This window comes from Oncorhynchus mykiss, chromosome 9, assembly GCF_057628025.1.
Source record: "Oncorhynchus mykiss isolate SJ-2025 chromosome 9, ASM5762802v1, whole genome shotgun sequence".
NCBI classification, from domain to species: domain Eukaryota; kingdom Metazoa; phylum Chordata; class Actinopteri; order Salmoniformes; family Salmonidae; genus Oncorhynchus; species Oncorhynchus mykiss.
Genome location: NC_143030.1, coordinates 74252492 through 74279448, shown reverse-complemented (window position 1 = coordinate 74279448; position 26957 = coordinate 74252492). Strand labels below are relative to the sequence as shown.

Genomic DNA, 26957 nt, shown 5'->3' with positions numbered 1-26957 from the left:
CCAACCAAACTATGTCACGTAAATCTAGAATAGATTATTCCTAATTTCTCCCATTTTGTTATAGATGTAGATCATCAGTTGACTCCCTTTTCTGATCACTTAATTTCCCTGAATTTGCAAGCTACTAAAAAAAATCTAAAAGGTACTGGAGGATATTGGAGATTAAACACACTTAAAGATCCTACTCTCATTGGAAACAAATTGTTTTGCAAGTAAAGTCTTGGGTCATGAAAGTATTTGTCAATTTTTCAAATATAAAATCAGAGTTGTTGCCATTAAACGTGCCAAAGAGCTGATGCACTTAAAGAACCTTAGAGAAAAGGAGTTGATGAGCAAGCTTGACAGATTACCTTTCTTTAGAAAACTCAAGTTGAAGAGTCTGTATTTAAGTTTTTACAACTAGAATTAGAACAGCTTTACACGGACCTGGCAAAGGGTGCCTTTGTAAAGTCAAGAGCAAAATGGATTGAAGAGTGGGAAAGAAACACTAGTGACTTTTTTTGCACTTGAAAAGAGAAACTACAAAAAAATCTATAACTGCACTCAAAATTAATGTTTTATGCAAAGATCCCATTACAATAACATTTGTAAATGATTTTTATGAAACCTTTACAACTCACAATTTCTGGAAGATGGTTGGGAAAGCTACATCTGCCACATTCAGAATTAATGTCCCTGTAATTGAGGATGATTTCCACTCAGTTTGCGATTCACCTGTGTCAATGAAAAAAGGGAAATCACCTGGCCCGGATGACCTGTCAGTTGAATTCTGTAGACAGTTTGAGTTACTAGAAGACCCTATTTTTAACATGTTTTAAGATTGCATTAAAAAGGGGGAAATGGTCTCCACTATGAAACAGGGCCTTATTTCACAGATCCCGAAGCCTGATAAAGACCCTTCTCTCATTGATAATTGGAGACCAATTACTTTATTAAATATTACTAATTGATTGCTCTGTTTTTTTTTTTAAATATTAAAGGAATAGATACCATTATAAATGAGTCTCGAACAGGATTTATGAAGGGCCATCAAACTCTAACATTCGTTTAGTCTTGGACCTAATAGATTATTAAGATGCAATGGACTTATTCGTCTGAGATTTGAGATTTCTGCCCCGCGAGAATACGACCAAGGTCCGAAAACACATTACCGAGACTATCATCGGATTTTAGGATGTGCCAATGCTTGTGAACAATTCCCTTAATTTGTTCAGAGCACTTTGAATAGCGGGTAGTGAGTACTATTTCAGCCAATGTTACAATGCATGCACTGGAAGGTAGTTCACGTTGCAGAAGAAAATGTTCCATAGCTTCAATACCGCCCTCGTGTGGAATATTAGTGTATAACGACTCAACATCAAAAGTAACTAACAAGGTATTCTCAGGGAGAGGATCAAGAGATTCAATTATAGAGATCATACTGCTGGTGTCCTTTACAAAGGAGGGGAGCTGTTCTGCGAGTGGTCTAATAAAAAAGTCAACAAAAGTAGATAGAGGGGCCGTTACTGCATCAATGCCCGCTACAATAGTGCGCCCTGGAGGTTGTGTAACATTCTTGTGTAATTTCGGCAAAGTATAGAAAGTGGCAATTTTAGGGTGTTGAAGCATGTTATTTTTTGGTTATCTGACCAGAACTTAAATACCCATCTAGGACAGTAAAGATAGTATTCTGAAATTGGGAAGTGGGGTCACTTCTGAGTTTCTTGTAAAAGGTGTTGTCAAGCAGCTGTCTATGACACTCATGTACATAAGCTGTCCTATCCACGAGTACAACCGACCCACCCTTATCAGCGGGACGAATAAGGACTGACGTATCGGATTGTAAATCAAGCAAAGCTTGTTTTTCATTCTTAGGTAAATTATGGAAAGATTTGGATCCCTGTTTATTCTTAAGGAGATGTCCAAAATCATTTTCCACAAGTCTGCAATATGTCTCGATAGAGTGATTGCGATTGGCTGGAGGTATAAAATAACTCTTGCTTCTAAAAGGAGTCGGAGTATGTGCAGGAGAGCAACCTACTGGTTCAATAGAAGTGTCAGAATTAGGGGAGCTAAAGTATTCCCTTAAACGGATGTTTCTAAAAAAAAACTTAAACATGTCTACCTTAACATCAAAATCGTTGCACTGGGTTGTAGGCACAAAAGATAACCCTTTATTAAGCAAAGAGAAATGGGCAGGGCTCAATATCTTGCTTGATAAATTAAAAACACTCAGTCCCGTAAGTTCTGGGACCGTGTGAACGGTCTCCTCTGCCTCTGATAGTCGTTTCTTCTTACCCCATCGGGTGCGACATCTCGTCGATGCGCGTGCCTGCGGCCTCCTCCGCCCTTCCGTCCGTCCAGTCTCTCGTTTAATAAAAAACTACCACTGGAAGCCGATGAGGCGCTGGTTGCGGAGCGTTGATCAGACAAGGGTGGATAGAAGTAAGCGGCATCCCTCCTGCGTCTGTCAGGGAGAGGGGGAGCAGGACCTCTTTTGTCAGGGTTTCTCCAGAAGTAGACTTTACCATCGGCCTTGTCTTTTTTGTCATGGTTGAATTTCTTGATTTTAAGTTCCTTTATTTCTGTAGACAACTTGTCATAGAGCACTTGGTTAGTTTTCATCAGTTCATTGAATATGCCTTCATCATGAACAACTGTTTGTAGAGCTGTGCGTTTGTCTTTAATCGTGTTATCCATTTCAATAAAATCCTTCTTCAACTGGTCAACAATTAATGTCATTAAATCAATAGAGCATTTGTTCAGGATGGCACACCAGCACTCACAGAAATCATATGTGTGCCGTCCCAATGATGGTTATTTTTGCCACCCGAGTCCCCGTGGAATAATGCCTTGACGCACATAATCACTAAGAGTGACTATATGTAGATGCGTTCTCGTCTGGCGCTTAGATAAATGTAACAGTTCTTTCGAGAGGTCAGAATTACCTCCCGGCATGTCAAAAAGGGACTCCGAAATAATGATCTTATCACGCTCCCTTTGGCTATATTCAAAGTAATCTAGTATGGGTCTATGACCAGTGTCAGGAAACGAATTATCATTCGGCATCGTTTAAGAGGAATATAAATTCCTGTCAGCCATCTCCTTACCACACTGAGTATGATAGAGAATGATTCTGTATAAAGTGGGTATTTGGGGGTTATTCATTAACATACCGCTGTAGGGCTTTGTGTCTCTGGAAAAATCCTCTCTGGAAAAGTACAAGAATCAACATTGACACAAAAACTAATTTGGAACTCGATAACATACTGTTTGACAGGGGTGTTGTCATGATTTTCAGAACATTACTGTGCATTTTGTTTTTATTCATCATGTACTGGTACTTCCTGTATGTAGCTCCATTCTTGTGTATTTGATTGTATTCATCATGTGTGCTTTAGTATTTACTTTAATAATTTAGCAGACGCTCTTTTCCAGAGCTACTTCCAGTAGTGAGTGCATACATTTTACATACTGTTCCCCCGTGGGAAGTGAACCCACAACTCTGGCGTTGCAAGCGCCATTCTCTACAAACTGAATAGCTGCATTCTTGTGAATTTTATTTGAATCCTCGTGTTACTGTTTTGTATTTATTTGTTAACTGCATCGTTTGGAAGGACTCGTAAGCAACATTTCACGGTAAAGTCTACATCCATTATATTCAGCGCGTGACAAATAAAATGTGATTTGATTCAGTGTTGGATGTTTATCACTTGTTCATCTGGGCAATTAAAACAATAAATGAAACTGTACAATTCCCCAAGATATTCTCACCAGATATAGGACCTTTCATTTTTCTTCTAATAGCGACTGCCGTCACTGCTGCCATCACAGCTAGTGTAACAGTATAACTTTGGACCGTCCCCTCGCCCATACCCGGGCGCAAACCAAGGACCATAATCAAAGGCACTCCTTCGATTTAAAGTTGTTTTTGACAAAAATGAAAACGTGTCAGTTCGTCACATTCACAAGGTTGGAGTAATAACATGTTCACCTACTTAAGACATCTAGGTTGTGCCTTTAGATTTCAAGAAAATGTATAACTAAGGAGGAATTTTTAGACCATGCCTACGCAAAGTTTCTAGTTGGTGAAGTATAGCATTGAAAACAGGCAAGTAGATTAGTATTTTGTGCAAAATATGATGGACAGGCTTATTCATAACAATAAACAGGTTAATAACAAGATGCAATCATTCGCCGTTAGTGAGAAGAGAGGAAATATATTTTGTTAATCTTTGCATTTTAAAATAATTACAAATAGGCATATATTTCCAAGGCAGTTATTTATAAATGTTGTGTTTTGCATATATTGCTGTCTTGTTTTACATTGTATCTCAATTGCTTGAGGATCTGTTCTCTCTCTCCACTCCTTTCATCTGCACTGATGGGTCAATACTTGACAGTTGAAATCAATATGGTTGATGAAACCATCATTAGGTAGAATTTTGTGTTTGCTTTTCATGTATTGTGTAATTAATGTGTATATAGCTTTTATTGTACCTTTATTTAACTAGGCAAGTCAGTTAAGAACGAATTTTATTTTCAATCATGGCCTAGGAACAGTGGGTTAACTGCCTTGTTCAGGGGCAGAAAGACAGATTTGTACCTTGTCAGCTCGGGGATTCGATCTTGCAACCTTTCCATTACTAGTCAAAGTGCTGTACAGAAACCCATCCTAAAACCTCAAACAATGCTGGTGTAGAAGCACAAATATATGTTTAGTGTAATTGTTGTTAATTGATGTTCATGCAGGGCTCATCTGCGAAAGCGCGAAAGAGGCCATGGTCTCAGCATGCCTCTCTGCTTAAATAAAGGTTAAATACATTTTTCAAATATAATTTCCATGTTGATTGCATAATAAATTCCTCACCTTTTCTGTGATCTGTTCATACTCACGAGGTAGCATAGGCCTATGTAACAGTATAGCTTCTGTCCCTCTCCTCGCCCCTACCTGGACTTGAACCAGGGACCTTCAACACACATAAACAACTGCCTCCCACGAAGCATCGTTAGGCATCGCTCCACAAAAGGCTACTTCGAGGGCTCAGAGCGAGTGACTTCACCGATTAAAACGCTATTAGCGCGCACCCCGCTAACAAGCTAGCCATTTCACACCGCTTACACCTACAACAAGGAAGCCATTCCTTCACCCCAGCTGTGAAGTGTGTTCATCCCACCTCGCTTCACCAGCAGCCCCTTTCTAAGAGCTATGGGATAGTGAGGTAGTAGGGAAATTAGTTTGTATATATATATATTCTATGTGCCGCAGTAAAATAATGCATGTTTTGGGGTCTATTTTGTTTTACATACACACGGTTTATAAATGAGGCCCCAGGTCTGTTTCGCAAGCATTCTACCCCCACAGCTGGGCGAAGAACAAAACGTACAGCCAGGCAAAGTCTGGGCTGCTGACTGGCAATCGTGTGATGTTGTGTTCCTTATATTATTTTGTCCGTTTATTCAGTTACAATCAAACAAGCAAGCATTAATGAATAATGACAAGGCCATAGCGTTTAATATTTCAAGAACAGTGACAATTCGAGTGAGTTTAGCAGCGCACTTTTAAAATCAGAAGGGAGTTAGTGAAAGTAAAATAGTCCAACTGCGAACGAAAACGGGGTAAGATACAGATTATGTGTGCATATGTAGAAATAGCCTACTTGACATGTTTAGTGCAGTAACTTAAAAAATAAGGACATATTTTAATCCTGATGAATGACTGTATTTGTAATTTTACGACAAGGCTGTTCTCTCCCTTTTGTTTTCAATGTCTGTTCTGCCTCTGGCGACTAAACTGCCTTTTAATTTGAAAGTGCGGTGCTAAACTCAATCGATTTTTCCATGTCTTTGAAAAATGAACAGTTTTGCCCTTCTCCTTTTTTAAGAAAAATAATTACAATTTTGCTTGTTTGTAACAAAAAAACGGACAAAATACTATTGTGAATGTCAGCAGCCCTGACTTGGCCTGGCTGTAGGCTTTCGTAGTTATTTTTGCCTGCTCCCAGGTGTAGGACATTGCTTCATGCATGGGCTCATTGGCCGTGTGAATTCGGGCATCTGATTTTTATAGGCGGCCCTCCTGTGTGCACGCGCTTGCAAATGTTGTTAATGCGTGTTATAATAAAGACCATAGGCAGCTGTTGAGTTTCAAGTTTGGAGAAGCTTACAATTTATTTAGCGTTTTCTATCGATCTGCGTGAAAGTTATGATTATTTTTAAATACACATTTTCATCGAATAATTTCAGTTCAATAATAACGTTTTCGTTTCTCAAAATGATGGTCACGTGTTTAATCATAAAAATTATAATTAAAATTAAACTAATGCAAGAGTACCAGCCTTTGCAATGTGGACACATTGATACACTGTGATCCATTGGTGGCTAAATAAATTAGTGCATGGAACTCATAGATAGCCTACAGGCCAATTCCGCAATAGGCCTATAACTTACATCGTCAACAATGTCAAATACAAAGGCCTAAGGTCAACAAATAAAAACTGTAGAAAATATCCTGATGAAAAGTGCAACATTGTACCACTATAGGAGGTTGGCGTGATCAGGTGCACATGCTCCATCAAATTCTTATGAAGAAAGATAAGTATTTTGTATGTTTTATTATTTTAGTTAGACAGGGGTGATTATATAATTTTGGCAAAACAATAATTTACTTTAGGGGAAGCCAGCATTCGAACAGTGCACTCTTCCATGTGCCAACTGTAATTTCTAATTCGCAAATGGCTGAAACCAGAATTATGTATGTAATAATGGGATGCTCATGTCTCCGCCCTAACAATGCGAGTCGTCCCAAAGGCGGAAATGCAGGTGACAAGCTCAGGTCTGCATATTATGCCCATAGAAACGCATTGGTTTATTCAGAACAGATTTTGGCGAAATTGAGCCCTCTCACTTCTCCTCTTCCTCTATGCTGAAAATAGCAAGCAAAACAGCGTTCCTCTCTTTTGTTATATGTAGCCCACGTCTCTGATCAGAAATTGTATGACATTCCATATACTTTTGGTCCAGATGTAACGGATGTGAAACGGCTAGCTTAGTTAGCGTGGGCGCTAAATAGCGTTTCAATCAGTGACGTCACTTGCTCTGAGACCTTGAAGTAGTAGTTCCCGTTGCTCTGCAAGGGCCGCGGCTTTTGTGGAGCGATGGGTAACGATGCTTCGAGGGTGACTGTTGATGTGTGCAGAAGGTCCCTGGTTCGCGCCCGGGTATGGGCGAGGGGACGGTTTAAATTTGTACTGTTACACAGACATAATCAGATACATACGTAATGAGGGGCGCTGTTTTGTTCGCTCGGATGCTTTAACTGATGAGTCTTTCTGTCTGCGCGTGTCTCGGTCAAGGTAGCAAGAAAACAGGCACGCACACTGACACAAATTATGCTGCAAATTATGCTGTATATTGTACAGTTGCAAGAAAACGTATGTGAACCCTTTGGAATTACCTGTATTTCTGTATAAATTGGTCAACACATGTGATCTGATCTTCCTCTAAGTCACAATAATAGACAAACACAGTGTGCTTAAACTAATAACACACAAATTATTGTATTTTTCTTGTCTATATTGAATACATAATTTAAACATTCACAGTGTAGGTTGTGAAAGTATGTGAACCTCTAGGCTAATGACTTCTCCAAAAGATAATTGGAGTCAGCTAACCTGGAGTTCAATCAATGAGACGAGATTGGAGATGTTGGTTAGAGCTCAGAGCTCAGAATAACCTAATTTCCAACGTTTCGACAGACAAGCTGTCTTCATAAGGGTATAATGACAAACATTGCGAGGTGATTTAAAAAAAATAAACTTTATTTAACTAGGCAAGTCAGTTAAGAACAAATGTTTATTTTCATTGACTGCCTAGGAACAGTGGGTTAACTGCCTGTTCAGGGGCAGAACCTTGTAAGCTCTTGCAACCTTGCAACTTGCAACCTTTCGATTATTCGTCCAACGGACACACACAGGTGTCTGTGATCATGGCCGGGTGAGGCCTGATATCATTAGTGAATTAAAATAGCATACAAAAAACACACATGGATAGTATACGATCAAAATACAATTTGGCTACATTGGCCTACAAACATTTACAATAGCAAAATCACAAGAATCACAAGAATCAGATCAAAGTCTACATTGAGACAGAAGGGAGGGAGCAAGGGTCATTAAATTAAATATCTCACGAATTAAACCACACAAAAAATGCACAAAACGCACGAAATCTGCTGAAATACATTATGCACATATATGGCGGAATTTAATATGAGGTTGGGATGGAATTTAAGGCGTGTCACAGGTTGAGAATTTGGTGAAACTTTATTTCATAGTGTTTTAAGTCTATTCATAGGTACTGAAAATAATAATATCAAAATTAATGATTTGAGTAAACATTAGATTATTCAAATCGTATTACTTAAAATAAAATCAGGATTATCAGGGTGCGGCAGGTATCCCCGAGCTGACAAGGTACATTTCTGTCGTTCTGCCCCTGAACAAGGCAGTTAACCCACTGTTCCTAGGCCGTCATTGTAAATAACAATTTGTTCTTAACTGACTTGCCTAATTAAATAAAGGTTAAATAAAAAAAATGAAAATTATGCTGAGACATTTAACTCAAAGTGAGCGCAGGGGTTGCCTTGTAATGTTCGTCATAGCAGATATTGCACCATTAATCTTCCTCAGAATTCTATTTCCCCTCTTGAATCAGAAAGCCTTAGGGGAGAATGGCGCGAATAAAGCAAATTTAAGGTGTGGCACAGGTTGAGAATTTAGTGAAACTTTATTTCATACTGTTATAAATCTCTTCATATGTAAAGTAAATAATATAACAAATGAACACATGATGATTTGAGTAAATATTCGATTATTGAAATCGTATTAATTAAAAATAATCTGGATGATGCTGAGACATTTAACTCAAGAGGGAGCGTTTATCTTCCTCAGAATCCTATTCCACCTCTTTAATCAGGATGCCGTATGGGCGAATGGAGCGCTCCACTATCCTCTTCTCTTCCTCCTTCGATGTTTTTTCTGGAACACGAACTAGCCAGTATTCATTCCGGTGACATTTCTCTCTGTCCTTTGGATTGATCCTGTTCTGCATTACCACTCTGTAGCTTTTCTCATTCTTCTTTGATTTAAAAACAGTGGAAAAGTCACTGGCAATACTTAAAACTGGGGTTGAGTAGATTCCTCTCCCGTACAGCTTCCTTTCTCCCGCTTCGTAGTGAAAGCTGATGATGCCTTTGGCTCCATCTTTACTGGTTCCATGGAAGGAGACAGGCCACTCACCCGGTGCAGACTCACTTCTCCATCCACTTGGGCCCAGCCAATTCTTATCCGGGTATTTATCCAGAACCTTCACAGCCATTCGATACCACCCCAATGGACGTTGGTATGGCTCATCTCCCCTCATGCACCCGGGCGATGTAGTCATATTGGTGAAGTCGTAGTCAAACCGATGGTCAAAGAACTCTTCTACATCTATGAAGAACTCTTCTTCGACATCAGAATAATGATGTGCTAAGAAGAATCTGTGGTGATAGTCGAGAAGAGACATATTTGGATTGATTCCATGCTTTATGCTTCCATGCTTCCCTAAGAGTGCAGATAGAGCTTCACAAACTAACTCCTTGTCCAGCATAATTGCAGAGCAGGTGTCCGTAGCAAAGAAGTGAGTAGGAGCTTATAGAAATTCGATCAGTCTCTTGATTTAAAATGAGCAGTGATGCTAGGTCTAGCTATAATGTATAGCCCAATGACATCTGAAACCCCGCCCACAGGGAGTTGATCTTCAAACCACATTTGTTTCTGAGTGTACTACCCATAGACTTTCGGTTGGGTAGTACAGTTTTGGGAAATTGGAGCATCATTTTTACAGGAATTGGGTGAACACTTTTTGTTTCTCTACGAGGTTATGGGGAAATACTTTCTGTTTCTATATGAGGTTTTAGAACACCATTCAACTGTACTGTACAAGATGTGATTAAATACAGTATTAATGTTCACTTGCTGTGTTTATCATTTCAAATGTATGGAGGAATACTTTTTTTTATATCCCTTGTTCCAGTTTCAGTTTTCTGTGTCTTTTTCTGTGACTTTATTTAATTCCAAGTCATCTACAGAGATGCTGCCTATGCTGTCTGACGAAATCATTACTTTAGTAGTTCATCAACGTAAACAAGGAATTATTTTATGACTGCTGAATACAAACTATCAATCACTTAAATAATTTATTAATCACCCCAACCTCCCATTCAATTTGGGAATATACAATACTGTTCAAAAGTTTGGGGTCACTTAGAAATGTCCTTGTTTTTGAAAGAAATGCATTTTTTTTTGTCCATTAAAATAACATCAAATTGATCAGAAATACAGTGTAGACATGGTTAATGTTGTAAATGACAATTTTTGTCACGCTGGTATAAAGGATTTGGAGACAGGCGCAGGAATACATAATAGTGGTTTTTAATATACCCAAAACAAACACGTATACAAAAACACTGGGCTGTACCCAAACAAAAGAGCGAGTGTAAACCTTGTTAAACCACACGGGACGATACCCGCAGCATAACAGCTGCACCAACGCATAGGTACTCACACCACCAACGGTCATGGGAACAATAACCGACAGAGGGAACAGAGGCTACATATATCAAATCAAATCAAATTTTATTTGTCACATGTGCCGAATACAACAAATGTAGACTTTACCGTGAAATGCTTACTTACAAGCCCTTAACCAACAGTGCAGTTCAAGAAGAACAAATGATTTACCAAGTACACTAAAATAAAAAGTAATAATAAAAGTAACACGATAAGAATAACAATAATGAGGCTATATACAGGGAAAGCCTTATTTTTATATTGTAAACGCAGGAAACTCATTTCGGGTGAAAGTGATTTGAAATTTTGGAAATCACAATGGGGAGATATGGTCTACTTCAGTCATGGATCAAATCATTCTGCTTGTGTTTTGACACATTCACAAGTTTAAAGGTGACATTCTAGAATCCACATCTTCACAAGACGGCAGATGGGTCATATATAGTAACTGTTAAACTTGACAATGTTATTTTCATCATCTGTAATGTATACGGGCATAACTCACATGCTCCTAATAAGACCCTTTTTACCCAATTTACCAGAAAAGTACAGGATTTACGCAACAAATACTCAGAGGCTTTTCTAATTATTTCAAGGGATTTTAATTAAACACCTGATGCATCTGTTGATCGTTTTTCTATCTTATAGTCAAAGCCTTCAAAATAGCAATATCATCACTACATTATGCAAGGATCTCTGTTGATGATGCCTGGCATTATTTCAATCCGGATACAAAGGGTTATACCTGGACCAACAAAACTATGTCACGTAAATCTAGAATAGATTATTCCTAATTTCTCCCATTTTGTTATAGATGTAGATCATCAGTTGACTCCCTTTTCTGATCACTTAATTTCCCTGAATTTGCAAGCTACTAAAAAAAAATCTAAGGTACTGGAGGATATTGGAGATTAAACACACTTAAAGATCCTACTCTCATTGGAAACATCAAATTGTTTTGCAAGTAAAGTCTTGGGTCATGAAAGTATTTGTCAATTTTTCAAATATAAAATCAGAGTTGTTGCCATTAAACGTGCCAAAGAGCTGATGCACTTAAAGAACCTTAGAGAAAAGGAGTTGATGAGCAAGCTTGACAGATTACCTTTCTTTAGAAAACTCAAGTTGGAGAGTCTGTATTTAAGTTTTTACAACTAGAATTAGAACAGCTTTACACGGACCTGGCAAAGGGTGCCTTTGTAAAGTCAAGAGCAAAATGGATTGAAGAGTGGGAAAGAAACACTAGTGACTTTTTTTGCACTTGAAAAGAGAAACTACAAAAAAAATCTATAACTGCACTCAAAATGAATGTTTTATGCAAAGATCCCATTACAATAACATTTGTAAAATATTTTTATGAAACCTTTACAACTCACAATTTCAGGAAGGTGGTTGGGAAAGCTACATCTGCCACATTCAGAATTAATGTCCCTGTAATTGAGGATGATTGCCACTCAGTTTGCGATTTACCTGTGTCAATGAAAAAAGGGAAATGACCTGGCCCGGATGACCTGTCAGTTGAATTCTGTAGACAGTTTGAGTTACTAGAAGACACTATTTTTAACATGTTTTAAGATTGCATTAAAAAGGGGGAAATGGTCTCCACTATGAAACAGGGCCTTATTTCACTGATCCCGAAGCCTGATAAAGACCCTTCTCTCATTGATAATTGGAGACCAATTACTTTATTAAATATTGATTACTAATTGATTGCTCTGGTTTATTTTTAAAAGATTAAAGGAATAGATACCATTATAAATGAGACTCGAACAGGATTTATGAAGGGCCGTGACATGAACTCTAACATTCGTTTAGTCTTGGACCTAATAGATTATTAAGATGCAATGGACTCAGATGCATTTGTCTCATTTCTGGACTTCTGTAAAGCCTTTGACACAATTGAAGATTAATCTCTTTAGGTCACTTAAACTTTTTGGATTCGGTGAAAATTATATCGAAGTCATTCGCATGTTTTTTCAAAGATATAAAAAAGTTCTGTGTTAAACCTTAATACTTCCAAAAGATTCAGTATCAACAGAAGTGTACGACAGGGATGCCCAATTTCGCCATTTATTGTCATTTTGGTTGTTGAACTTCTATCTCTAGATATTCTGAATAATGCAAATCTGTACGGCTTAACCATTTAACAAAGAAATCAAAATTTCCCAACTGGCTGATGATACTACTCTTTTTTTAAGAGACAAAGACCAGGTCGCACATTTTCTATTGCATCAGGATTAAAACTGAATGTCTCTAAAATGTGAAATCTTACCTTTATTTGACTCTGATAAAGAAAGAAAATATTCCTGTAAAGGACTGTGTTAAATATTTAGGAATACATCTGTCAAAACACCACGTAGTCAGACATTTGAATTTCTCCTAAAATTAAGAATATATTTAATAATTGGCTACAAAGAGATCTTTCTATACTTGGGAGAGTACTTCTGTCCAAGGCAGAAGGGCTGTCTCGTTTTGTGTACCCCTCATTGTCTTTATTTGTAAATCCTTCTACTTGTAAAGAGATCAAAAAGACCTTTCTTGACTTCATCTGGAAAAATAAGTCAAACTAAAAACCGTCAGTCCTCTAATAAAAGAGCTGAAGGAGGTCTGGAAGTGTTGGATTTTGACATAACACTATCAAGATTAACTGGTTGAAAATATGTTTTTATCAATACTGACTCAATATGGTATTTCATTCCAAATAATGTGTTTAATAAGTTGGGTGGTCTTCAATTTTTACTGAAACGTAATTATATTCCTGAAAGATCACCCGCTAAATTGGCTAGGTTTCACCAACAAGCTTTAATGGCCTGAAATGTTTCCTGCACAATTTTTCCCCACAAAGCCCTTTTGTGGAATAATTCAGACATAACTGTAAGGAATACGTCATTGTTCTACCCCAGCTGGCATGAGAGGAATAACGACTTTGTTCTTGATGTTTGACAGCAGGGGTAATATTCTTACATATGAACAATTTATAACATTGAAACAGTTTCCAATACCTTTCAGAGTTTATTTCTGTGATCAAAGCCGTTACCAGTGGTCTAACTACACTAATGAAAACTCATCTTAGCTTTGGTAATAATCACACAGTTTATCCAGAACTCAGATTGGCGTGGGCTTACTTGAGATCTTGTTGTAATAAATATATAAGACAAATTCTCCATTCACAAAACCAAGTTACACAGAGAGAAATATTTCTGGAACAGGTTTATTCCTGACATTGTCTGGGGAAAAAAACCATGGTTAAGGCCTTACAAATAGTGTATACCAAACAAATTTAAGGAAGTGGACTTTCATTTTACATAGAATTACATGGATATATTTTGTGTTATCCAAATGTGGCTATTGATGGATGATATCTGCGTTTTCTGTGAAAAAGGTGAGAATCTGTCTCACTTGTTCTTTGAATGTAAATTTGTGTCAGAATTTTGGGAAAACCTTGCAGAACACTTTACCATTATGAACACTACCCATGTTTTTGACATGAAGGATAGAATAATGCTACTATTGCAATGATAACAAGACCATTGAAATTATTTTTTTGTTTTTTTGTTATTCTTGTTGCCAAATACTATACACAAATTCCAAAATTACATATTTGATTGAATGTAACGTATTAAAACATTAACCTTAGTGAATAACAAGAATAACATTTATGAATCATTATGAGATTTGTTCAGTGACTACAATTGCACTAGAATTGTTTATTTTATTATGTCATTGATTTGTTGTATGTTTCAGTATTTTTTTGTTAATATCTGCGTTCTGTTTTGTATGATGTAGCAATCAATGTAAGTTGTTGATCTGTTATTACTTTTTTTAATTTTTTTAAGTTGATTCCTCAGACTTCGTAACGAGTAAGCTACATCAGCGTCATTTCCGGTCACAACTTGTAGACTTCTTTACGTGCTGTGTGGTTTGTTGCCTGCCAACTTCACGGTTTTTACTTTTTAATGACTGTTTTATCATTTCCCCCTCGCTCGACTTTTTTCACCCCGGACATGTTTCTACACGACCTCCACCAGCCGAAGCTACGTAGTAACATTATGCCTTCTAATTGCAGTCGCTGTACTCTTAATATACATGATAACGATCACCTTATGGCGGGGATAGCAACTAGTCCGAGTCTTCTCTGGTCTCTCCTCCACTCGTTACGGGGTCTGAGATACCAAAGCCTCCCGCCATTAGCTCTGACAAATTGAAAACCCTAGTCACTGGTGACTCCATTACCCGTAGAGTTAGACTTTAAAATAATCATCCAGTGATCATACATTGTTTACAAGGGGGCTACCGACGTCCAGGCTAATCTGAAGATGGTGCTGGCTAAAACTAAAATTGGCGAGTATAGGGATATTGATATCCACGTCGGCACCAACGATGTTAGGATGAAACAGTCAGAGGTCACCAAGCGCAACATAGCTTCAGCGTGTAAATTGTCTAGAAAGATGTCGGCATCGCGTAATTGTCTCTGGCCCCATCTGTTAGGGGGAGTGATGAGCTCTACAGCAGTCTCGACTCAATCGCTGGTTAAAGCGTTTTCTGCCCCTCCCAAAATATAGAATTTGTAGATAATTGGCCCTCTTTATGGGACTCACCCACAAACAGGACCAAGACGGGCCTGATGAGGAGTGACAGACACCATCCTAGCTGGAGGGGTGCTCTCATCTGATCTATGAACATAGAGCACTGTAACTCCACAATGAGGGTTCAGGCCAGGCAGCAGGCTGTTAGCCACCCTGCCAGCGTAGTGGAGTCTGCCAGAAGCACAGTCCGTGTAGTCAGCTCAGCTATCCCCATTGAGACCGTGTCTGTGCCTCGATCTAGGTTGGGCAAAACTAAACATGGCGGTGTTCGTTTTACCAATCTCACTGGAATAAAGACCTATTCCTGTCATTATTGAATTTGTTCTCAAAACGTTAGCTCCCTCACATCCCGCAAAGGCGGAGGTGTTGCTAACATTTACGATAGCAAATTTCAATTTACAAAAAAAAAACATTTATCTTTTGAGCCTCTAGTCGTAATCTATGCAGCCAACTCTCACTTTGTATAGCTACTGTTTACAGGCCTCCTGGGCCGTATACAGCGTTCCACATCGAGTTCCTATTGGACCTTGTGCAGTAGTTGTGGCATAATTCATATTTTTGGTGACTTTAATATTCACATGGAAAGTCCACAAACCCACTCAAAGGCTTTCGGAGCCATCATTAACTCAGTGGGGTTTGTCCAACATGTCTCCGGACCTACTCACTGCCACAGTCACACTCTGGACCTAGTTTTGTCCCGTGGAGTAAATATTTTCCTCATAATCCTGGACTATTGGACCACCATTTTATTACGTTTGCAATCGCAAAAAATTATCTGCTCAGACCCCAACCAAGGATCATCAAAAGCCGTGCTATAAATTCTCAGACAACCCAAAGATTCCTAGTTGCCCTTCCAGACCCTCTCCACCTACCCAAGGATGTCAGAGTACAAAAATCGATTAACCACCTAACTGGGGAACTCAATTGAACCTTGAGCAATACCCTAGATGCAGTCGCACCCCTAAAATCATTTGTCATAAGAAACTAGCTCCCTGGTATACAGAAAATACCCAAGCTCTGAAGCAGGCTTCCAGAAAATTGAAACGGAAATGGCGCCACACCAAACTGGAAGTCTTCTGACTGAGCCCTCACTGCTGCTCGATCATCCTATTTTCCAACTTAATTGAGGAGAATAAGAACACAAATGTATTTCTAATACTGTCGCAAAGCTAACTAAAAGGCAGCATTCTCCAAGAGACAATGACTTTTCACTTCAGCAGTGATAAATTCATGCCGTCCCTAGGAGGGGTGCGTGGGTTGAGTCACTGATGTGATCTTCCTGTCTGGGTTGGATGCCCCCTCGGGTTCGTGCCGTAGGGGAGATCTTCATGGGCTATACTCAGCCTTGTCTCAGGGTAGTAGGTTGGTGGTTGAAGATATCCCTCTACTGGTGTGGGGGCTGTGCTTTGGCAAAGTGGGTGGGGTTATATCCTGTCTGTTTGGCCCTGTTCGGGGGTATCGTCAGACAGGTTCTGCGGCGATGGAACCCTGACGTGCTGTTTTCGACTCTGTCTCCCCCTCCTGCTGTCTCTAACTCTGAATGATCGGCTATGAAAAGCCAACTGACATTTACTCCTGAGGTGCCGTCCTGTTGCACCCTCTACAACCACTGTGATTATTATCTGACCCTGCAGGTCATCTATGAACATCTTGGCCATGTTCTGTTATAATCTCCACCCGGCACTGCCAAAAGAGGACTGGCCACCCCTCAGCATTGTTCCTCTCTAGGTTTCTTCCTAGGTTATGGCCTTTCTAGGGAGTTTTTCCTAGCCATCGTGCTTAGACATCTGCATTGCTTTCTGTTTGAGGTTTTAGGCTGGGTTTCTGTACAGCACTTTGACGTCGGCTGATGTAAAAAGGGATTTATAAATCAATTTGATCGCAGTAGTGTAGGGCCCTGGACTAGTTTTACGTTCACTTTATGATCAGTGTAACAAAGTAATTTCGGCAATTTTCAAAATAAAAGTTCCCAACCTAATAATAGAAAAGTGTCAACCTTTTATTCATGATATGAAAAATAATTGCTATTTTTTTTTCATATTTAAGTGACATTTGCAACAAATATGGGTTTTAAAACATGTTCCAAGGTCAAATAAATGCCCCCAGTGCAAATCACTATTTGAAATACATATTGGCTTTTAAAGCAAAAACTATTCCAGGTGCCGAAGTAAAATTGTAGGGAATAGTCAGGGTCTGTAGAATGTGTATTTAAGTGATAATGCCAGAGAAGCCGGTGTTTGGAGGATACAGTGCCTTGCGAAAGTATTCGGCCCCCTTGAACTTTGCGACCTTTTGCCACATTTCAGGCTTCAAACATAAAGATATAAAACTGTATTTTTTTGTGAAGAATCAACAACAAGTGGGACACAATAATGAAGTGGAACGACATTTATTGGATATTTCAAACTTTTTTAACAAATCAAAAACTGAAAAATTGGGCGTGCAAAATTCAGCCCCTTTACTTTCAGTGCAGCAAACTCTCTCCAGAAGTTCAGTGAGGATCTCTGAATGATCCAATGTTGACCTAAATGACTAATGATGATAAATACAATCCACCTGTGTGTAATCAAGTCTCCGTATAAATGCACCTGCACTGTGATAGTCTCAGAGGTCCGTTAAAAGCGCAGAGAGCATCATGAAGAACAAGGAACACACCAGGCAGGTCCGAGATACTGTTGTGAAGAAGTTTAAAGCCGGATTTGGATACAAAAATATTTCCCAAGCTTTAAACATCCCAAGGAGCACTGTGCAAGCAATAATATTGAAATGGAAGGAGTATCAGACCACTGCAAATCTACCAAGACCTGGCCGTCCCTCAACTTTCAGCTCATACAAGGAGAAGATTGATCAGAGATGCAGCCAAGAGGCCCATGATCACTCTGGATGAACTGCAGAGATCTACAGCTGAGGTGGGAGACTCTGTCCATAGGACAACAATCAGTCGTATATTGCACAAATTTGGCCTTTATGGAAGAGTGGCAAGAAGAAAGCCATTTCTTAAAGATATCCATAAAAAGTGTTGTTTAAAGTTTGCCACAAGCCACCTGGGAGACACACCAAACATGTGGAAGAAGGTGCTCTGGTCAGATGAAACCAAAATTGAACTTTTTGGCAACAATGCAAAACGTTATGTTTGGCGTAAAAGCAACACAGCTCATCACCATCCCCACTGTCAAACATGGTGGTGGCAGCATCATGGTTTGGGCCTGCTTTTCTTCAGCAGGGACAGGGAAGATGGTTAAAATTGATGGGAAGATGGATGGAGCCAAATACAGGACCATTCTGGAAGAAAACCTGATGGAGTCTGCAAAAGACCTGAGACTGGGACGGAGATTTGTCTTCCAACAAGACAATGATCCAAAACATAAAGCAAAATCTACAATGGAATGGTTCAAAAATAAACATATCCAGGTGTTAGAATGGCCAAGTCAAAGTCCAGACCTGAATCCAATCGAGAATCTGTGGAAAGAACTGAAAACTGCTGTTCACAAATGCTCTCCATCCAACCTCACTGAGCTCGAGCTGTTTTGCAAGGAGGAATGGGAAAAAATTTCAGTCTCTCGATGTGCAAAACTGATAGAGACATACCCCAAGCGACTTACAGCTGTAATCGCAGCAAAAGGAGGCGCTACAAAGTATTAACTTAGGCGGGCTGAATAATTTTGCACGCCCAATTTTTCAGTTTTTGATTTGTTAAAAAAGTTTGAAATATCCAATAAATGTCGTTCCACTTCATGATTGTGTCCCACTTGTTGTTGATTCTTCACAAAAAAATACAGTTTTATATCTTTATGTTTGAAGCCTGAAATGTGGCAAAAGGTCGCAAAGTTCAAGGGGGCCGAATACTTTCGCAAGGCACTGTAACAATAGCGGGGCTATATACAGTGGGTACCGGTACAGAGTCAATGTGCGGGGGCACCAATAATTGAGGTAATATGTACATGTAGGAAGAGTTATTAAAGTGACTATGCATAGATAATAAGAGAGTAGCAGAAGCGTTCAAAGTTCTACAAGAACTGCCGCAGAAAGGAAAGAGAATCCCCCCTGTTACTCTCAGTGATGTACAGGGAGCTAAATATGAGACTGGGGGAGTATAAGCAGCAGCTCCAACACCACAGAAGAACATCTCATGTGAGAAAGCAGCAGCTCCAACACCACAGAAGAAGATCTAATGTCACACACAAGTGGAGGAACTCCTGACAGCTGAAACTGGAAGGGATATTTTTGAAGTGGGCATCCTCCATGCATTTCAAATAATAAACACTTACGGCAATTGGACATACTGTTGTAATCGCCAATCAGAATGCTACAACCAAACAGACTGACCTGCCTATATAATCTCACCTCCAGGGTTAACCTAGAACAGAGTAAAGTCCTTGAGTGTGGCTGTAACTGTTACACTTGCACGCCATCTCATGGAATGACATGTCAATTAATTTAGGCTACTGCTGGAATGAATTCACTAGTGGCCTAGGTCTTTTTTTAAATTGAGCAACACATTTTTATTTGTCAAACAGCAAAAAAATAATGCACACTTTTGTATTGGTCACATGCGCCGAATACAACCTAACCAACAATGCAGTTCAAGAAATAGTTAAGAAAATATTTACTGAATATAATTTTTTAAATAAAAAGTAACAATAAAATAACAATAATTATTTTCTTTATTGAACTAGGGAAGTCAGTAAAGAACAAATTATTATATTCAATGACAGCCTAAATTCTATCAGCCTTGTTCAGGGGCAGAACGACAGATTTGTACCTTGTCAGCTCGGGGACTTGAACTTTGAACCTTTTGGTCTACTAGTCCAATGCTCTAACCACTAGGCTACGCTGCCACCCCAATATATACAGGGGGTACCAGTACCGAGTCGATGTGTGGGGGTACAGGTTATTCGAGGTCATTTGTACATGTAGGTAGGAGTAAAGTGACTATGCATAGATAATAAACAGAGAGTAGCAGCAGTGTAAAAACAAAGGGGGGGGGGGGGGATGTAAATAGTCCGGGTGGCAATTTCATTAATTGTTCAGCAGTCTTAACAGCAGAAGCTGTTTAAGGTTCCTTCTGGACCTTCTTCTGACCATTATTAAAAAGAAAGCCCCTCCAGCTAATATAATGGCAACTGCCAAGGCACCAATTCCGCTTCTAGCTATGGAATGGGATAGTAGTGATCCACACTCTGAATCCGACCAATGAGTTCCTGGTTTAATTTCCTGAAGTCCCAACGATTCACATCTATAAACAGATCAATACTGGCCATGAATGATTAATTTATAACTTGGTGATACATCTTTCAGTTTTAGATTTGTGGTAGGTAAATTTGTATTTAGGGTAAAAACTATTTGTGTAAGTTACACTTACCCAGTGTGTGACTGGCAGGCTGTTAATGATCCATCTGAATAGGTGTCACCAGTACAGTCAGAACACACAGTATCTGTAGATGTTGTTCCTGCATAAATGGAGGTTTAAACATACTGTATTTTTAAATTATTAAAAAACTAGACTTCCCAAAACAAACTTGTGACCATCGTACTTAAACTTTCCCCAAGTACTAATCTTGACTCTGGATTTTAATTGTCTAATGATTTCAATCAAACAATCAGCTACTTTTAATTCAGTAGAATAACTTGGCACACTAGAAATCATGACAAAATAATGTTGAATACTTGAAAGGAGACCAACCTGTGTGATGGATGTATTGACCAGGTTTACAGCTTCTGTGTTTCTGGGCTATTTTACAACCATTTTTGTTTGAGAACCAACAAAAGAACCCCTCCTGTGGCTCACAAAAATCATCTGATTGTGATGTGCATGGCTGTTTCACCCTCAAACCCAAATCTATGGAGAACACATTTCATTCAATATCTTAAGCAAACATATTAAGCCAGTCAAATGTCAATCATAAATCACATCTGACAGCCTGTAGCACATGACGTCAGTATTAATGTCTGGCTGTTATAAATGTAGAACTCACCTGAATCACAGCTGGAACATGGTGCACATTTCACGAGACCATTGGGCTCATCAAGGAATGTAAAAGCAACACAGGACACACAGGAGGTAGTGGTGAATTTTGTACAATGCTTATGTACACGATTTCCTGGGGAAGAGAGAATCACAATGTCATGTTTTTCTATTGGTGTTGATCATTTATGAACCTCTGGTGATGATGTAAAGACAGGTTCCTCACCTGGTGAACACATGGGACAACATTCCTCCCCTATTCTGTACTCGGCTCTACCACATGCAATACAGGATCCAATGCTTCCAAGCACCAATATAATAGTTCTCTGGAAGTAGAAAAAATGTCAACAAATTCCCAAAATCAAAACTGATGTGTATTTATAAAACGTACAGAACTAGTTAGCACAATTATAACCTATATAATCTAATTTCAAATATAATATAATTATGTAGGACCAGGTGGAGATTCCGTCACCGCATGGTGTGTAAGAATTGAGCATACTGTGTAGTGCCAGGAATTTATGCTGTGTGAAACATGCCATGCCACAAAATGTGCAAAACAGAAATGTTTAACTTACAGTCCATATCAAGCTTTCACACTGTTCCATGGTTCGTCAGTCCTCACCAAGTCACTGGAAAACACACACAACGGATTTGTTAAATTCTTAAGAGTTACGGAGTATGATGAACTGACCTGAAGACTTCATCAAAACTAATTGGAATATTAGTGGATCTATGAGTGCTTAACAGAAATAGTCAAAGGTTGTAGTAAAATAGACATGTGAGGTGGATATACAACTGGTTAACAAGAATAATAGAATGTGCCTCATCAAAAACTCTGTTTGCAAGTTAAAACTGGTGTCTGGCAGATTTATAAAATACCCTCCTTTAATTATTACCTGGACTGATGGACAACTAGAAAACTCACACCATGTATTACCAGGTTAATAAAATACCCTCCTTTAATTATTACCTGGACTGATGGACAACTAGAACACTCACACCATGTATTACCAGGTTAATAAAATACCCTCCTTTAATTATTACCTGGACTGATGGACAACTAGAACACTCACACCATGTATTACCAGGTTAATAAAATACCCTCCTTTAATTATTACCTGGACTGATGGACAACTAGAACACTCACACCATGTATTACCAGGTTAATAAAATACCCTCCTTTAATTATTACCTGGACTGATGGACAACTAGAATACTCACCATGTGCTACCAGGTTAATAAAATACCCTCCTTTAATTATTACCTGGACTGATGGACAACTAGAATACTCACCATGTGCTACCAGGTTAATAAAATACCCTAATTTAATTATTACCTGGACTGATGGACAACTAGAATACTCACCATGTGCTACCAGGTTAATAAAATACCCTAATTTAATTATTACCTGGACTGATGGACAACTAGAATACTCACCATGTGCTACCAGGTTAATAAAATACCCTAATTTAATTATTACCTGGACTGATGGACAACTAGAATACTCACCATGTGCTACCAGGTTAATAAAATACCCTCCTTTAATTATTACCTGAACAGCTGGACAACTAGAATACTCACCATGTATTACCAGGTTAATAAAATACCCTAATTTAATTATTACCTGGACTGATGGACAACTAGAATACTCACCATGTGCTACCAGGTTAATAAAATACCCTAATTTAATTATTACCTGGACTGATGGACAACTAGAATACTCACCATGTGCTACCAGGTTAATAAAATACCCTAATTTAATTATTACCTGGACTGATGGACAACTAGAATACTCACCATGTGCTACCAGGTTAATAAAATACCCTAATTTAATTATTACCTGGACTGATGGACAACTAGAATACTCACCATGTGCTACCAGGTTAATAAAATAGCCTCATTTAATTATTACCTGGACTGATGGACAACTAGAATACTCACCATGTGCTACCAGGTTAATAAAATACCATCATTTAATTATTACCTGGGCTGATGGACAACTAGAATACTCACCATGTGCTACATGGAAAAAAGGGAACTAAAATAAAAATCTCCAAGTTTAAAATTAATATGAACTCCAGCACACTCGCAATCTTGATGCTTCCAACAATTGAATGGATCACAATGTTATTGATGTATTGATCCACTCAGTTGTTGGAAGCATCAAGATTTCCAGTGTGTTCGAGTTTTTCTTGATTGAAAACACAACCATAGAAAAATATTTTTTTACTAACGATATGAAGTTGAATTTGAGACTGAACAAAGCAGGTGTCACTGTCCTCTATTCTAACCCTTGAACACAGTACTGCCTGCTACTTCTCTCTTCTCTATGATAGTGGCACATAGCATGTGAATATCCATGTATAGTATGAGTGGGTTTACATGAAGGGGAGTCCTGCTTTATCCATCCTATCAAATCAGTCATTTCTCGAAGAAGGGTAATGGAGGACGCACGTTTAAGAAGTTTAGCCTATTTGTGAAGGCTTAGATATTCTACACTAGAGAGTTCCTTTGGTAACTATGGAGCGATGTCAGTTCCAACAGAAATTGTATTTGAATTGCAGAATTTAGAATGTGTAATAGGATAATGAATTATTTGTAATGCACAAATTGAATCATTGCATTAATACGTTTAACTTGTATCACTCACTACTGGTTGTGTTTATGCCACGCTAAAAGGTAGGCTAATACATTTTTACTGTTCAATTACATGTCGTTACTATAAAACCCACAAGAGAACTGCTGAAGCAGTCATTTGGACTGCTCCTGAATTTAAAAAAATGCCAACACTACCATTTTTTAATACACATTTTTTACATCGTGCCCCACTCCGTCCTTGACTTTTCCTAACCAAGTCCATAATACACACTGTCGTTGTTACTCTTACTATCACAAACAGAAATGGTTTTCTATACCGTTTTAGGAGGGCATGTCATTATTTATATGGTTTTCCCGTTTCCCCTCCTTCTCTCGACAGTAGGACCCACTCCCCACCTTTTTCCTGAAAGTTGAAAATTTGGTGAGCGCATGTGGTAATAAACCTAGTTGTTATTGATTTGTCATTGAAAAGCATCTAATGTGTGAAGATAATGTGTCATAAGTATATTTTTAAATGTTGAGACAAGAAGAAGCAGAGGGTTTGTGGAGAAGATATGGGCATCTTTCTCCAGAATGCATGCACTCAACTCTCCAGAATGTGCTCCTCTGTCTCCTGACAATTCCTGAAAGTTCATTGTGTCATTGTGTGAATTGTTTGTCCTTTAATTGTTTATTTTGATAAATTCTTCATTACATACGTAACCAGTAGGCTAGTAAATGTACCGTTCATTCACATAATTTGGTTTCCATTCTCGGAGTGGAAACGTTGTTTGTTGAGTTCACAACCTCCTACTCTTGTGAGAAACAAGTTGTGGTTAATTTCATAATCATAATTTAGGAGTTTTGTCAGTGTTTTCGTTGTCTTTTGTTTAGAGTGCTTCATGTTAGCAATGAGCATGTGTGGTTTCTCTGTCCAGATAAAGTTGACAGAGCGCGTGCACCTGAGCAACCTCCTGAGTTGATACAATGTTGCACTTCACTAGAGATAGCTCAAGTTAAGACAGATAGAAAGGGAGGCAGACAAGCGGAGAAGAGATTAATGTAATTGAAAGAAGCAGAATTTTCATCAAGATATTTTGGCCTTAGGCCTTTGTATTTTACTTAGTTGATGATGGAAGTTATAGGTTCTATGCTGCATTGGCATCTCTGAATTCCATGCGCTCATTTCTATAGCTACGTACCAATGGATCACAGTGTATCAAAATTAAACTAATGCAAGAGTACCAGCCTTTGCAATATGGACTATTGCAAAGGCTGGCACTGTTGCATTAGTTTAATTTCAATTCAGATTTGTATGATTAAACAAGTGACAATAATTTCGAGAAACAAAAACGTTATTATTGAAATGAAATTGTTCCATGAAAATGGGCATTATAAATAATCATAACTGGCATCGATAGAAAAAGTAAATAAATTGTAAACTTCTCCAAACTTGAAACTCAACAGCTGCCTATGGTCTGTATTATAACACCTATTAACAACATTTGCAAGCGGTCCGCCTATAAAAATAAAATGCCCATGCATGAAGCATGAAACAATGTCCTACACTGGGAACAGGCAAAAAATAACTACGAAAGCCTACAGCCAGGCCTACAGCCAGGCCTACCGCCAGGCCTACAGCCAGGCCTACAGCCAGGCCTACAGCCAGGCCTACAGCCTACAGCCAGGCCTACAGCCAGGCCTACAGCCAGCCAGGCCTACAGCCAGGCCTACAGCCAGGCCTACAGCCAGGCCTACAGCCTACAGCCAGGCCTACAGCCTACAGCCAGGCGTACAGCCAGGCCTACAGCCTACAGCCAGGCCTACAGCCTACAGCCAGGCCTACAGTCAGGCCTACAGCCAGGCCTACAGCCTACAGCCAGGCCTACAGTCAGGCCTACAGCCAGGCCTACAGCCTACAGCCAGGCCTACAGCCAGGCCTACAGCCTACAGCCAGGCCTACAGCCTACAGCCAGGCCTACAGCCTACAGCCAGGCCTACAGCCAGGCCTACAGCCAGACCTACAGCCAGGCCTACAGCCTACAGCCAGGCCTACAGCCTACAGCCAGGCCTACAGCCTACAGCCAGGCCTACAGCCAGGCCTACAGCCAGGCCTACAGCCTACAGCCTACAGCCAGAGGCCTACAGCCAGGCCTACAGCCTACAGCCAGAGGCCTACAGCCAGGCCTACAGCCTACAGCCAGGCCTACAGCCAGGCCTACAGCCTACAGCCAGAGGCCTACAGCCAGGCCTACAGTCAGGCCTACAACCAAGTCAGGGCTGCTCACATTCACAATAGTATTTTGTCCGTTTTCTTGTTACAAACAAGCTTTTAAATATCTTCGTTAAAAAAATGACTTGGCCAAAAGTTTTCAATTTTTCAAGAACAGGGAAAAAAATCAATGGAGTTCAGCAGCGCACTTCCTAATCAAAATGCAGTTGAGTCACCAGAGGCAGAACAGACATGGAATAAAATGGAGAGAACAGCCTTGTAAAATTACAAATACAGTCATTCATCAAGATTAAGATGTCATCATTTTTTCAGTTAAGTAGGCTATTTCTACATATACACGCATAATCTGTATCTTACCCCGTCTTGGTTCGCAGTTTAACTATTTTACTTTCACTCTGACTTTCCAAATAACGTGGAGAAAAGTGGGAGGCAACCTACTGACAATCCACTATACAGTTTAAGTGGATAATCCACCCCAGAAATACAAATCAATTTGGTGAAAGCCTATGTTTTATCAGATGGTAAAATAGATTTCTCTTCATGATTTAACTTGTAAATGGTCCGCCTGTGAAAATCTGGACATCGTGTATGAACGCATCATAACTAGGCTATAGAATTATTGTCACTGGAGATTCCACACTATCACATTTCATAACGCTTTCAAAACAATGATCTACACTCCAGATCGACAAATCAGCCAAAATATAGTATGGCCACACATCCATCCGTTTATATTGTCATGACTCAGTATAGACTTCGCTTAGATGTGCTCAATCTAAACAGTGTACCAAATGAATAACTTCCGTTTCTTCTTCAAGTACCATGTCACAATGTGTCGCGTCTGTAGGATAACCGAACACACTGCAAACTAATACTGGATTTAAATACCCATTAAGGTAATCAAAAGGGATAATGTTTATTCTGAGTGGATATTAGCCCCATTGTGAATCCATATTAAATGCCCGGGTATGGGGGACGGTCTAAAGTTACACTGTTACAAGTAC

At 39.2% G+C, this 26957-nt stretch overlaps 2 protein-coding genes across 3 annotated transcripts; both read right to left on the bottom strand.

The window, feature by feature from the left end:
* Positions 1 to 8747: 8747 nt before the first annotated feature.
* Positions 8748 to 9750, bottom strand: LOC149981340 (uncharacterized). The gene has a single exon (XM_090185383.1). The coding sequence runs from the start codon at positions 9628 to 9630 to the stop codon at positions 8935 to 8937; it is 696 nt and encodes a 231-aa protein (XP_090041509.1). The 5' UTR covers positions 9631 to 9750; the 3' UTR covers positions 8748 to 8934.
* Positions 9751 to 19650: 9900 nt separating this feature from the next.
* LOC149981339 (tumor necrosis factor receptor superfamily member 14-like) lies at positions 19651 to 26382 on the bottom strand. 2 transcript variants are annotated; one of them, XM_090185382.1, is made up of 7 exons: positions 26311 to 26382; positions 21719 to 21772; positions 21367 to 21466; positions 21151 to 21276; positions 20859 to 21014; positions 20538 to 20625; positions 19651 to 20411 (listed from the first exon to the last, which is right to left on the bottom strand). In XM_090185382.1, the coding sequence occupies exons 2-7, from the start codon at positions 21746 to 21748 to the stop codon at positions 20195 to 20197; spliced, it is 717 nt and encodes a 238-aa protein (XP_090041508.1). In that variant the 5' UTR covers positions 21749 to 21772; positions 26311 to 26382; the 3' UTR covers positions 19651 to 20194. The 2 variants fall into 2 exon arrangements, with proteins under 2 accessions (XP_090041508.1, XP_090041507.1); XM_090185381.1 differs by lacking the exon at positions 26311 to 26382 and having other exon boundaries at positions 21719 to 21865.
* Between the last annotated feature and the right edge of the window lie 575 nt (positions 26383 to 26957).